At 55.5% G+C, this 14,590-nt stretch overlaps 1 protein-coding gene and 1 long non-coding RNA gene across 2 annotated transcripts in view; both read left to right on the forward strand.

The window, feature by feature from the left end:
• Nucleotides 1-643: 643 nt before the first annotated feature.
• Nucleotides 644-5,899, forward strand: LOC119102211 (uncharacterized). Its single transcript, XR_005094666.1, has 3 exons — nt 644-697; nt 5,177-5,279; nt 5,788-5,899. It is a non-coding gene; the product is annotated as an uncharacterized LOC119102211 (long non-coding RNA).
• A 237-nt stretch (nt 5,900-6,136) lies between these two features.
• The window catches only part of LOC119102773 (protein O-linked-mannose beta-1,2-N-acetylglucosaminyltransferase 1), a 9,413-nt gene continuing 959 nt past the window's right edge, over nt 6,137-14,590 (forward strand). Inside the window, exons 1-9 of the mRNA XM_037226227.1 lie at nt 6,137-6,151; nt 6,530-6,577; nt 7,199-7,378; nt 10,219-10,458; nt 10,946-11,125; nt 11,598-11,752; nt 12,807-13,008; nt 13,628-13,815; nt 14,568-14,590. The exon at nt 14,568-14,590 is cut by the window's right edge and continues 95 nt beyond it. Coding sequence (XP_037082122.1) covers nt 6,137-6,151; nt 6,530-6,577; nt 7,199-7,378; nt 10,219-10,458; nt 10,946-11,125; nt 11,598-11,752; nt 12,807-13,008; nt 13,628-13,815; nt 14,568-14,590 — 1,231 coding nt within the window. The remainder of the gene's footprint in view (nt 6,152-6,529; nt 6,578-7,198; nt 7,379-10,218; nt 10,459-10,945; nt 11,126-11,597; nt 11,753-12,806; nt 13,009-13,627; nt 13,816-14,567) is intronic.

Consider the following 14,590-nt stretch of genomic DNA (forward strand, 5'->3'; position numbering starts at 1 on the left):
CTCCGCCATGCTCTCCGCCCAGTCTGCGCCACGTTTTCGGCCCAGTCTCCACCACGCTCTCCGTCCAGTCTTCGTGACGCTCTCCGCCCAGTCTCCACCACGCTCTCCGTCCAGTCTTCGTGACGCTCTCCGCCCGGTCTCCGCCACGCGCTCCGTCCAGTCTTCGCCAGGCTCTCGGTCCGGTCTCCGCCACGCTCTCCGTCCAGTCTTCGCCAGGCTCTCGGTCCGGTCTCCGCCACGCTCTCCGTCCAGTCTTCGCCAGGCTCTCGGTCCGGTCTCCGCCACGCTCTCCGTCCAGTCTTCGCCAGGCTCTCGGTCCGGTCTCCGCCACGCTCTCCGTCCAGTCTTCGCCAGGCTCTCGGTCCGGTCTCCGCCACGCTCTCCGTCCAGTCCCCGTGACGCTCTCCGCCCAGTCTCCGCCACGCTCTCCGTCCAGCCTCCGTGACGCTCTCCGCCCGGTCTCCGCCACGCTCTCCGCCCGTTCAGACCGAGACGGCGCGGCTCAGACGTCAGAGTCAGCTGACGCCGCCGCTGCCGCCGCCGCCGCCGGCGGTGCGCCGGGTTTGTTGACCTCCTTGGCGGCGGCGGCGGCGGCGGTGGCGGCGGCCACGTTCGGTGAGCGGCGGAGCTATCCGACGCGACAGGTCGCGCAGGGCTGTCCCGGTGAGAACGGTGATCATCACCGGACGGCGCACAGGTCAGTGTGAGAACGGCAGCGGCTGGGTGACGGCGGCAGGGTCGCCGGCGGGCTTCCGCCTTCGTAAGGTGAGGCGGTTTGGTTTGTGACGGGTGCGACGGACCGATAGCCAGGCGTATGGGCATAGAGCATCATGTTTTGGAGACGTGGTCAGGAGCTTTGTGGGTGGGAACCATGTCTGGAAAGCCTAAACGGGCGCTCCTAAACGATGCGTGGGATGCAGAGGCCCTAAAGGCACATTCCCTGCATCCAAATGGTGTTACTGGCTCATGAATATTTTTGCTATAATCTGGGGTTTTCTTCATCCCCAAATAAAGTTCGCAACAGGCTTAAGGAGCGCTAGGCTGAAGGCGGCTTCCAACTGGCAAGTTAATGGCTCGCATCTAGCGATCAACAAGATGGGAGCGATTGTTTCAGGCTTTGATACGAGTGTGTCGTTTATAAAAAGAATTCCAGGACTTTGGTTTGCGCTAGATACTTAGTACTTTGCAGGCATTTGGTCCACCTTCGCAGAATTTTGGACAAAAAGTGGTATGCTCCCGCTCCTCCTCGCAACAATTTTTGCTAAATACGTGCATTTCGTTTCTAAATTTGTCTATCCCACGCATCACTCACAACTATAGTCGATAACTATTTCACAATGGGTCCCATTCAGGCGGTTAGCAGAGGCTAGTAGCAGTCGGAAAAGCTGCGTTTGGTGGGGTCTAGGCAACTAGCCTATTTATACACAACCTACGATCACAGCGTCAACAGTTGGTAATATCTGTAATAACACACTCTCATGTTCTCTTGACACTGGCGTGTTTTAACGTGCGTTGGATGAGCGTACATAGCCCCAGGCTATAAACCGGCCATCCGACTACTTATTTCACTCTCTTTCACTCACCGAAGGCGCCATACTTCTCGACAGGTATCGGTGTTCAACGCGGGATATGCTGTTACCCTATCGCCTGTCTGCTAGCGCTGAGCATGGTTAATGAACATAGAGCTTAAAGCATAGAGTACAAGCATAGCGCACAGAGCAAAGAAGAGCATAGAGCATAGAGCACAAGTGGAACACAAAGAAATCTAGTTGCATGCTTGAATGCCTCGCACGCAATTCTGTTGCCATATCTGGAGACGATTGGAGACGATTTATGGACTGTGACTTTCCCCAGTTGTCGCATATTACATAGGATTTAAGCGGGTAGGAGGACTTAAGGCATGACTTCCATTGCGACGAAATAGCAAATCTGGATCCCAAGCTGAGCACCTCCAGCAACACGTCACACTTTTTGTCCTGACGTGGTCTACTTTTAACGCGTATCCGACGCGCATCAACAACGCCCGTGTGAACAAACCTGGACGAGGGAAAGCGAGCACTGACGCTAATTATGAATACGCTGGAAGCCGTCAGTAACGGAGCAGGCCCAGCCGTCTGATAACTGGGGCGGGGGTGATCGATGATTGTCAACGCGTTGCGTTTCAGCAGCCGGCGACAGTGTCAAATGCGCGCACTATGCAGCGTTTCGCCCGGCCTGGTCGCAATACAGCGTTTCGCTCAGTCTGGTCGCATCGCAGCGTTTTGCCTAGTCGATGCGTCTCGCCCACTCGGCTGGGCGGTCTGTCGGCACCCGGGCGACTTTAATGCCAGATGAGAGAGTAGGAGTCTAACGAGCCCGCGGCCAGCCGCGCGTGCGTGAAATGTTACTTTTTATCGCGATTTATCGTGCTTGCGGCCCGGAATTGCAGGCAGGGAAGAACGCGATGCGGCCATGACGCATATTTGACCTTTTTGTGTGTCGTTATTTATGTTTCAAGCTTTTGACTAGAAATCCAGGCCTTACCTGCTCTAGGAGTATTTCGAAATAAGTTTGCACATTGCGGGGGCCTCGAACCCGTTTGATCAATGTTGCCTCCTCGGCTGTGTGTTTGCGCTGTTTGATCTTGTTTGCTGCTTGTTTGCGCCTGATAACGCGAGGTAAAGAGTGCCCGGGAGACACCTCTCCGCGAAAACCCAGCGAAGTGCGCCTGCAGCGTCACCTATGCTAGTAACCAGGTGCCCCGCTTCGAGGACGCGGACCCGTGTCGATGGGTTTTGCCCAGTTATCTCTGGCCTGTGGCTACATCTAGGTGGATCTAGATGAATGGATGGCGTGGATCGCTTGATTCCGTCCACATGCTGACGTCAGAAGGTGTGCCTCGCCTTTGCACCACGCCCCGCTGTCTTGCCTGCGCTCCACTTCTTTTTTCTGTGATGGACAAGAGTATAAAAGCCGGAAAAGCTGTTGGTTGCACAGAATGGCACCCCCTTGAATCCGTTCCACTAGCACGGTACTTAGACACGCCTTGACGTGGAGGATCCCCGTGGTATGGCGCCCTTGGCTGCCACCGGAACCGTTGGGTCAATGTTTACAGTCACATCAGCCGCTGGAGCGTTTTCGCTGGCCTGCACAGTCACGCGGGCATCCAGACGTGAGATAGGGACGCCCCTCAGTCCGCTGCACTGAGATCCCACCGCTGAGGTCGGGACAGATCGATCAATGGATGATCCAGCGCCATGTAGGAGCGTACTGTGAGTGGCGCCACTCTTCCAAAAAACGGGCCGATTCTGTTCGCGGCTTTCTTCTACGTACCGCCCTCGCGGACGGTAACTCAGCGCCCAAGGATCCTTTGTGAGACTTAAGACCACTTGATCTGAGCAGCAGTGTCTACCGTAAGCGGCCGGTCCTACGGGGAACGACCATCACAATCACTGGGGGAGGGGGTATAACCGAAGAGGCGGTAACGGCCCGTTTCTTGCGAGTCCCGACCAACAAGACGTGCCGGGGGTTGAACACGATTGCGCCGTCCCCCGAGTGCAGCCGGTGCGACCGCGGCGCCCGTCCGCGCCCAGCCCTGCGGAGACACGGGGCTGAGTGCAGTCGGCGGCACCGGGGTGCTGGGCGCCGTGTCACGCTGCCTGGCGTGAGGCACCCGCCTCCGAGAATGGCTGTGACCCGCCGACACGAGCCGCCAGCTGGTCCACCCAACCGCAGCAGACGGCTCGCGGGTCGTCGACACGCCGGCGCGCGTGGCTTTGTGATCGGCCGGCGTCGGTCGGCGGAGTCGCGGCGGGCACGGCGGGCGCTGCCTCCGGCGACTTTGTCTCAGCGGTAGGCGCAGCGACAGCGACCGGAATGAAGAGGGGAAACCCATGGGCACGGCGTGTTCAAGATCACCCGGACACAGCCTCCAGCTGTCACGTCATGGGAAGCTCCCAGTCGCTGTGCCCACGCATCATCTTGAGCACGTCTCGCGCGCTCGCGGGCTCGTCGGTGTGAGCTTCTTTGGCTGTCCCAGGGCATCTGAGTAAGATTTTCCCCGGTGTTTCCCTCTGTGAATGTGCTGTACATTGCGAGCGGACTCCCTCGCTTTGCTTTGATGGCTGCAGCTCCCCACTCTCCGATGGGCCAGCCAGACAGCGCCAAAATGACATGTGGTACCGCTCGTAGTTCACATTGTTTTCAGAGATGAAAGCATCTCAGAGATTTATGACTTCGTCTAACACTCCGTTGTTGGATCAGATTGAAGGATTCCCCAGAAATTGTCTTCCCTGAAACAATGTCCTGACTTTGTTTGCACGGTCAGCGATCTTACAAGGTACATATAAATTTTTTGATGCCAGCCAAACGATCCGCTATTCAATTGTCTACAGCTATGCAAAATTTGGCGCGGCCGTCCGTTCGGAAACCATTCTGGAAAAACTTTCGGGTGGGGGGGGGGGGGGACAATTTGACTCTCCCATCTGGGCGCGTGTTAAACAAGCTCAAAACCACCGCGTCGATGTGTGCCAGCGTTGTCTCACTTTTTCCTGGACGTGCTTGGCAGGAGTCGAATACTAAGGCGAATCTTTATCGGTTTTCGTCTGGGTCCAAGTTGAGTCCGTTACACAAATACTTAAGAATCGTAAGTCGGAGTACATGGCGAATCAAGCTGTGCGAATCATACTAGGTAAAAGATCGAGCAGAGCCAATGCACGTTGTGCTGCCGTCCAGCGGCTGGGCAGTTCGGGCGACGGTGATGGTTGGGTTCAAGCGGCTCATGGACGGGGCTACAGGGCACGCTTAAGCCCTTCGTCACGTTGTGTGGGTTTTAGCCGGGCACGCACGATGTGTTGCTATCTTAAGTAATCGGACGCACGGTAAGCACGGGATTGTATATTATTGATCGCGTCAAACGCATCTCGTATGAATTGACCTCAGCGTACACATTTCCAAAAGTGTGCTATGACGATTACCAATAATCCCATTGCGTGTGTTTTTTAAGAATGTGTAGCGTATACACGCCGGCAAAAGCAAACACCACAACATTTCAGATCAGATGCAATCATTCCTTTGTGGTGACCCGTGCATGGCAGACCTCATTGGGTGCAACTCCGCGTCGTTCCACTGTATCATCTGTCTAGGTCAGAATGGCATGCATATCATACATAATGATTCATATTTGTACGTGCTTCAGGAAAGCGCGTGTTGGAATGGACCACCATATTCTGTACCACCAGACAACTAGAATGAAAATGACTGCTAGAATGCTCTTCAACAAGGTTATGGGATCGAGGAAGGTAAGTGCCATGTGGGCTGCTTAAAGCATCACCTGTGCTGATCTGCCCCAAGACGCTATGAAATGCTCCATTGAGCTCACTTTCCTAGGCTTGGAATTAGCAAGAGCGAAATATGATAAGTATACAGAATGATATCATGGCTCATTGGGAGCTCACTTTTACCGGGTTTATCTCAACGAAGCTCACTTTAAGACAAGTAAGAAACGCGCTCTATTTCTTAGCCCGAAGAAGGAAGTTACAAACGTTAGTATTTTGGTCCTGGAAACCCAAGTTTTTTTTCCTACACATCCTCGGGGCACGGTAGAGGACCGTGGCGTCACTCACACACAGCAGCTGGCAATGCCGCCACTCGACAGCTGTCCACCGGGATAAGATGTAGGCGACGGCTGCATGGCGACTTCATAAAGAGCCTTTTGTTCTTGCTTGTGTTTACAGCATCTTGAGGTTGAATGTGTTGCACATGCAATGAGCGCAACGTTGCGTATCCAATGCGACTACGCGCTTTCAGCGTCTGGTGATCTCGCTGGTGCTGGCCGTGATCCTGGTGGACCTGTGCATCGTAGCGACACCCCGCCGCACCGAGTCGGAGACGCCGACGGCTACGGTGCAGAGGGAACGGCGGCGGGCCGGGCGCGCGGGCCAGGCTGGACTCGGATTCGACCTCGAGGAGGAGGCGCGGCTGGGAGCCGGGCCGGAGGAGGCGGCCGAGCGGGAGGTGCAGGGGCTGGGGCCGCTGCGGCGCCGGCCGGCCCGCTGGCAGGGCAAGCCGGACCCGCAGGACGACTGGGAGCCAGACGCGGCGGCGCGGGACGACAGCGACCCCTGGATTGCGCCGAACGAGCGTAAGTGCTCAGAGGATGGCTGGTGGTTCAGTAACGTGACGCCAGCGATAATGATATGGGATCCAACTTGTGAACACTGTTGCTGGTGGCTAGTTGGTTACATTGCGGCAAAGCTTGCGGTTGTTATGACTTGTTTGCATATGCGAAGCAGGGTGCTTAATATGGGATGTACACGACTCCAACTGGAGACAGACAGATGCGGTACCCGTCACATCCTACTACTGCTACCCGCTATGCTCCTACTGGCTCGTGGCTCCTGACTGCCGCTTTCCTCGGCTGCCATTGGCCGGCGGCCGCTAACGGCCGCGCTGTCCGCCGGCAGTGGACGTGGACGGCGAAGAGGCGGAGCAACTGAAGCCGGTCGTGCCGCGCCGGACGGCCCGGCCAGGCCGCCTCCGCCGGCTGCAGGTGGAGTCTGGCGAGGACAAGGTCGACATCCAGCTGGACGGACAGTCGGTGGGTAGCAGTGCTGGACACGGCCTGTGAAACAGAGCTATCTGACGCCGCCCACGCGAGATCCGGTTGTGTGTGGAAGTCCGTCAGCCAGGTACTGCTGGACGGTCGTCATGCAAATGCATGAGTGACTGGTGGCATAGCCTGGGCTTCTTCAACCGTGGTGTCCCGTCTGTGGTCGTTTGCCCATCTTATCGCTGCCGATTCCGTGTCCTACAGATTCACATTGTCAGTCCTGCATCCTCACTATTATCTGTCATGTCGACTCACCCCAGTCTTCAACTGGGTGGGGCTCCGCTGACAATCTGTAAGATCTGTAAGGGGCCGGAGGAGAGCGGCGGCGGGACACTGGATGGCTCGGCGGACGCCGAGGTGAGGCCTGTACGTGCGACTCTCCACTGGAACACAGCCAGGGTACAAAGTATGGTCCGAGATCGTGCGAGAACGAACTGGTTGTTCCTTTCCTCCATCCTCCTGCTGAGCTGATTTTACGATTCCAGGACTTCCTCTCCCTCTCACAACGGCTGTACCCCTTCTTAGCAGGTCTGTCGATGATGAGGCTGTGACCCTCTCCTCTCTCCACCCGAGGGGCAGCGCCTTTGACACGTCTCCCTGTCCCCGCAGCTGATGGTGCCCGAGACCAACAACCGCACGCGCGGCCTGCACGTGCTCGTGCTGGAGCAGAACACAGGCGCCGTGCTGGCGCGCCGCCGCTTCGACACCGTGCTCTCGGCCGTACACGAGGAGGCTGTCCGTTTCCTGGACGCCGTCAGGCCCGGCCGCCTGCTAGTGCTCGCTACCAAGGTGCGGTGCGGGTGGGGCTGAGAGCCGGGAGGTGGAGAGGACTCGGTCAAGCGACGGAAGGTTGTGCAGAGCTGGCGCGAGGACGTTGGGAGCCCTGGAGCGGAGGGCGACGGGCCCGCCCCCCGCATCTGTGCTCAGCTCCCCGTGGACCCAAGGCAAGGGTCGGGGCTGGTGTCCGTGGGGTGGCGCGAATAACTGCGGTCGGATATGACGGTTTGGGAGCCGAGTTTAAGCACGACTTACTTCCCAGTACGCGTGATATTGCTTTGCGATGAGGCATGGCGGCAGGTTTGTAACAGAGGTCACTCGTGGCCGACTCTAGGGCGAGTCGAAAGATGTTCCGGAGTAAAACAAATGTCCATGGACAAGACAGTACAATTAACCTTATTCCTCGTAGCATAACCAGGAGAAAGGAGAAATAGACGCATTGAGATTGCGGTCTTGGCATGCACCCGAAATATCAATACTTCTATCTCTTCTTTCTCCTGGTGATTCTACGAGGAATACGTCTAACAGTGCTGTCTTATCCATATGCATAATATTCCTCGCGAGTGCACCAACAGCTGACGAAATTTCCTTGGAGTCAGCCTGGAATCGATCCCTTTGAATTTTTGCGGTTAGTTAGGCCTGGAGCTGTAGTAGCATTTACGGTTTAAGGGTCGCATCGACCAGATCGGTTATTTAGCGCCCACATGTTTGTTTTAACGGTCGTTACTTGTTCGACACGAAGACAGCCCGCTATGCGTTCTGAGTCATCAGCCCTGAATTGTGTATCAAAGCTGGAGACATACACCGTCACAGAGCACAGATAGACGAGTAGAATATTTTGAAATAAATAAGCTTCATAAAAGTTAAAATAATTGTCCCATCACAGATCGGTTCGTTCTCAATGAAGGGGCGCAGATGCAGTCTTGGCCGTGTGTCAGAGCCAAAGTATCTACATCGCTCAGCTTCGGGGTGGCAGCAATGCACACGGACGTGAGCACCTGACAGAGCGTGATCACACCGGCGGCATTTTAGCTGACAGAGGGCGATCACACCGACGGCACTTTACCCGACAGAGGGTGATCACACCGACGGCACTTCAGCTGACAGAGCGTGATCACACCGACGGCACTTTAGCGCTTGACCTCCTGAGGCCTGTAGCTGGGTCGGTTCAAGGATCAGGGAGCTGATTGAGATAAACGCCTTATGCAAAGACAGGAATGGCTCAGCTGCACATAGTTGTGGGTTATCAAAGGGTATTGTCAACTCTTTGAAGGTTTGCATGAAGCCCGTTGAACGGCTTATCCCCTGAGCTGTTGTCGAAGGAATTAACTCCATCGGAAATTATTTCGGAACGGAGCCACGTGCCATGGAGTCGTGATCGGAGTTGATTGAGGGTTCTGCTTTTTTGCTCGGAGTCAGAGTTGGGATCAATCCTGTGGGCCGGAGTCGAAGCTGGAATCAGCTACACCGGGATGAAGTCGAGACGTAGTTGATAAAGGTTGTTCTATCCTACCTAGCACCGGATTTGCGATGAGTATAATTTGCATTAGACGACACTTCTTGCACACAATGCTTTTGAATGCGTAATGGAGGAGCACAATTTATCAAAATCAAGATGGAGAGCATTTTATTACGCATTCAGGCACTGGAATAGCTCAGGCATTGTCATGGGCATTCTTGCTATATTATGAAAATCGTTGTTTTTTGGTCGATTCGTGCTGTTGTTCTCATGTAAATATGTGTCAGCCGTGGCCCGTTCCTTGACGTCATGTGAAGGAGAGCTGTGCCGGACCCTCGCCTCCGCAAGTTTGCTAAGTTTTATTATGTTACAGGATGACATAAGCTTCAAAATGCACTCTGATTTGCGTCTGAAGTTGACCGAGCTGGGGTCGCAGTTCATCCCAGACCTGGGATTTCGTGACCAGTGGGCAATGGTAGCCGTACAGGTGAGCAGTCGCTGGCAATGGTAGCCGTACAGGTGAGCAGTCGCTGGCAATGGTGGCCGTACAGTTGAGCAGTCGCTGGCAATGGTGGCCATACAGGTGAGCAGTCGCTGGCAATGATACGCCACGACGTGTTTTTTTCACCCATGTCTGTGCTCAGTGCTCAGTGACCAGTGACCAGCGCCCAGTGACCGGTGATCAGTGATCAGTTACCAGTGACCAGTGACCAGTGACCAGTGACCAGTGACCAGTAGCCAGTGACCAGTGACCAGCGACCAGTAACCAGTGACCAGAAACCTGTACCCAGAAACCAGTAACCAGTGGTCAGTAACCAGTAACCAGCAACCAGTAACCAGGGACCAGGGACCAGGGACCAGTAACCAGTAACCAGTGATCAGTGACCAGTGACCAGAAACCACTAACCAGTAACCAGTGATCAGTAACCAGCAACCAGTGACCAGAAACCCGAAACCAGTGACCAGTGACCAGAAACCAGTAACCAGTAACCAGTGACCAGAAACCCGAAACCTGAAACCCGAAACCCGAAACCCGAAACCCGAAACCCGAAACCCGAAACCAGTAACCAGTGACCAGTGACCAGTAACCAGTGGCAAGTAACCAGTAACCAGTAACCAGTAACTCGTAACCAGTAACCAGTAACCAGTAACCAGTGACCAGTGACCAGTAACCAGCAACCAGTAACCAGCACCCAGCGACCAGTGACCAGTGGCGCACAGCTGCCCCTGTGGACCATAACCAGTGACAAACCGCTTGTGACTCGATCAAGCCCCCTAAGCTGGAACTAAGCACGTCAGTGCTCCGCCACTGAGGCCAGCTCAAACCCCGGCGACCTTTGGCCCGCCGCCTGACCTGCGCCCGAGCGCCAGTGACCCGGGGCATGCGCGACAGGGCGCCGGCGAGGCCCTGGGCGAGTCGTTCAGCCCAGCGCCGGCCCACGGCGAGTTCGGCGGCCCGCTGTTCCTGCGGGTGGACCTGCGGCCGGACACGCTGCCGCCGACGCCGCCCTGTCAGTGGGCTGACTCGGAGGAGAGCCGGCGCCGGCACGCCTTCTGCGACAAGTTCGAGGGCTACCCGGGCGTGTGCCGCTGCCTGCAGCCGCACCCGGTCCTGCCGGCGCCCAGCGCGCTGGTGAGCGCAGTGTGCATGGTCACCGACCACGCGGTTCAGTTTGATGACGGGAAGGCAGCACTGCACCCCACACAGTGCCCCACGGGCTGCCGTCCAGCGTTCTAGACTCAAAGACCGAGCCGAGCGTTCTAGGAAAGGCGACGACGCCCTAGACTCCAGAGTTTTTGTCATTTCAACTGTAGGGCTGATGTTGGGGGTTAGGCTGCACTGCTGATGGAATGCAAGCAATTTCACGTCTCTTTTCATTGTGCTGCGCATAGAACGTCTCTGATGGGACGGTATATATATATATATATATATATATATATATATATATATATATATATATATATGCTACTAATTATTGCCTTTATTATTTATTATTATTGCCTATTGTATATACATTATTATTATCGTACCTTGAATTATGATATCTTAGCACCAATAGACCACTCGGACCCTGGGCTGTGGAACTGTCTGACATCAATGGGCTATGACTGTTCCGCAGGATGAAAACATCGACTCCATTTACGTGGCGGTGATGGCCACCCACCGTCCGTACTACCTGTACCGCTCCCTGAGGTCACTGGCCTTCGCCCAGGGCGTTCAGCCTGGCAACGTCGTCGTCTACCTGGAGAATGACAAACACCCTGAATTGGAGGCCCTGGTGGCCCTTTTCGGATTCCAGGTCGGTGGGATGGCATGTGATGGCGGTGTCAACAGTTTCTGTTGGTTACGACGGTTTGTGGCTGTTCAATCCATTCACGCATAACTGAGCGTTGGCGCATCCCACCCAAATGCCATGATATATGCAGTGATCAGAACTGTAAAATTGCTCGTGAGTAAAAACGTAGAGATGGTATTCCGCATGAAGCGGGTGTGCTGAACAGTTCTGAAGCTCCTGAGCGCAGTATGATGCCGTAAACTTGGGGCTCAGCTTACGACCGCTCGCTTTAAGCATAAACATGGTCGTAGGTGAGAATGGTCATCACCTACATTCCATGATCGAACAGCCCGGATATCATGGACCCTCAAGACCGTCCAAGCCTAATCACGCCTTCTGACACTTTCGTCATGTCGTAAGAGTAATGATGACAACGGTTCTTCTCTATGTGCGCTGTGCTTTTAAGATCTCGGAATGAGCACTGTTTTTATTACAGAGCCGTTACGTGGCTGCCAAGTCAAGCACCAAGATCAACTTTGTGATCAGCAATCGGATCATGGACATCTTGAACGATGCCTTCACCGCATTCATGGAAGCTGAGTTCGTCATGTTCATCGAAGAAGATCTGGAGTGTTCTCCCGACATTTTCCGGTCAGCCGCTTGTTCTGTTCTCTTCTGTCAGTGGTCAGCTCCCTGTTCTGTTCTCTTCCGTCGGTGGTCAGCTCCCTGTTCTGTTCTCTTTTTTCAGTGGACAGCTCCCTGTTGTCTTCTGTCAGTGTCCAGCTCCCTGTTCTGTCTTCTTCTGTCATTGGTCAGCTCCCTGTTCTGTTCTCTTCCGTCGGTGGTCAGCTCTCTGTCCTGTTTTCTTTTTTCAGTGATCAGCTCCCTGTTCTGTTTTCTTCTGTCAGTGGTCAGCTCCCTGTTCTGTTTTTTTTCTGTCGGTGTTGGTGTAAATGAAACCCCCTGGAATGTACAGGCCAGGTAAAACAGAATGATAGCTTATAAGTTTTATATATATATATATATATATATATATATATATATATATATATATATATATTACCTGCACCTGCTGCTTTATGCACAGACGGGTTTGAATGTCAGATGAGCGCCGAAGCATTGCCACCGACTTCACGGGCATCAGCTTCACCGCGGCGCCGGCCGGGCACATTCTTTGGCAGCAGCGGCCTCGGTGCCCTCGTGGCCGGGCTTCGATGCTCTCTTGGCCGCTCGGCCTCGGCGCTCTCTCCAGGGCGCCGGCCTCGGTGCCCTTCCCCGGCTTCGGCCTCGGTGCTCCCTCCGCGGCGCCGACATCGGTGCTCTCTCCGCGGCCCCGGCCTCGGTGCTCTCTCCGCGGCCCCGGCCTCGGCGCTCTCTCCACGGCGCCGGCCTTCGTACCCTCTCCCCGGCCCCGGCCTCGGTGCTCTCTCCGCGGCCCCGGCCTCGGTGCTCCCCCCGCGGCCCCGGCCTCGGTGCTCTCTCCGCGGCCCGGCCTCGGCGCTCTCTCCACGGCGCCGGCCTTCGTACCCTCTCCCGGCCCGGCCTCGGTGCCCTCTCCCCGGCCCCGGCCTCGGTGCTCTCTCCCCGGCCCCGGCCTTCGTACCCTCTCCGCGGCCCCGGCCTCGGCGCTCCCTCCACGGCGCCGACATCGGTGCTCTCTCCCGCGGCAGTGGCGTGACGTCCCTCCCCTTTCCGCCCTCTGCAGTTACTTCGGCCAGGCACAGCAGATTCTGCGCGAGGACCCGTCCGTGTTCAGCGTGTCCGCCTTCAACCTGCACTCGTTCGCCAACACGTCTCACGCGACCAACGCCGCTTACCGCGTGGATAACTTTACCGGCCTCGGCTTCCTCCTGCCCCGCAAGACGTACGAACACGAGGCAAAGCCACTCTGGCTCGAGTACGCCTGGGTGAGTTCGGCAGCGCCGCCAGCCAAGGGCGGATCCAGCACGCCGCCGCGGGAGGCCGATGCCGGCTCGAGAATGTGGACAGGCCGGCTGGAGGGGGAAAGCCTATAAGATGTCATATTTTCAAAACCTCAACGCATTCCGCTTCTTGTTCTGAATTTATTAAGCCTAACTTAAATTTACAAACAAAACTGTCTAGCTCAAAGTCCAGTAATGCCATTTTAGCCCGACTTTCGCCATATTGGGAGCCATGGATCGGCTGCCCCATAAGTCATGGCCCAGTTGCCCCTGCCCCATGATCTGCCCTTGCGGTCAGCTCCCGTTGAGCAGTGACTCGCGTTCAGGAACCCGCTGGCTTGCACAAGCGCGCACGAACCCTTCCAATGCGGTGTGCGTGTGGCGTTTGGGACACGACGCCTTCAGCGGCTAGCTTTGCCATCGGCGCCGTCCCATTGTTTGTCGCTGATGCTGGCAAGTGCCTCCGGGTGTTGAGATTTGCATTTTCCGTATTTCAGTCTCGCTGGTGACGGAGAGTGCCTCAGAATGTTAAGGCGCGCCTTTTCATTGTCAGCGGATCATCACGCGAATGTCCTCACTTTAATGGTCTGCCGTCCGCCAACAGAAGAGCGAGTTCGACTTGTTCATGGACAAGAAGGTCAAGAAGGACCGTGAGGTGATCGTGCCCGACGTGAACCGGGTGTACCACATCGGCCGTGACTCGCACTACATCAACACCAACGTCTACGACATGCTGTTCAAGAACCTGTCGGTGAACCCGGATCCGACGTCCCAGCTGCATGACGTCACCAGGTGGGCGGCGGAGGGCGGCACCTGACCCCGCGTGGGCCTCGCCTCCCCCGGGTCCTCTCAGGTACTCCGATGCGTTCCAAGCCTGACGACGCATGCCTTTGCCCAACGGCCACCAGAAATATTTAAAGGGAATGTTCCCCATTCGGAGATATTGAAGCAAGCATAAGAAATAATGAAATAACAGTAGGTATAGTTATATTTTTTAGCTGGAAAAGACTGCTCTAGACAACACTGTTTATATCTGTGGTAACTATGCTCCTCAATACGTCATTGTTTGATTGCGTTTTGGAGCGTTTGTGTGACGCTAAGGTGAAGATGATCATATTGTTCTTGCCTTGAACATCGCATAGCCAATGAGGTAGCGGGGTTTGAACGGCGTCTCTATGACGTCATGCATGCCCGAATGACCTTGAAGTAGTCTGCGCGAGGAAGTTAGCAGATCTCAGCGGACGTGTAGTTAGCAGATCTCAGCGGGCGTGTAGTTAGCAGATCTCAGCGGGCGTGTAGTTAGCAGATCTCAGCGGGCGTGTAGTTCGGAAACTCGGGGTTTAGGCCTTAGCTACGGCTTTAGGTATTGAGAACGGCAGGGCTGTCAGCTGCGCCGAATGATCTCCAAGATGGCTGTTTCAGTTCAAGATCCATGCAAATGTGGAACAATTTGTTTAAGAGTGATTTGTGTGCACTGTGCCAATATCTAGGTGGGGTCGGTGGGACCAGCACGTGCGCAGCTCCATCTTCCATCCCCGTTGCAGGCTCTACAAGTTGAACTATGAAG

Source organism: Pollicipes pollicipes, unplaced genomic scaffold (assembly GCF_011947565.3).
Source record: "Pollicipes pollicipes isolate AB1234 unplaced genomic scaffold, Ppol_2.1 Scaffold_5724;HRSCAF=6776_pilon_pilon_pilon, whole genome shotgun sequence".
Classification (NCBI taxonomy): Eukaryota; Metazoa; Arthropoda; class Thecostraca; order Pollicipedomorpha; family Pollicipedidae; genus Pollicipes; species Pollicipes pollicipes.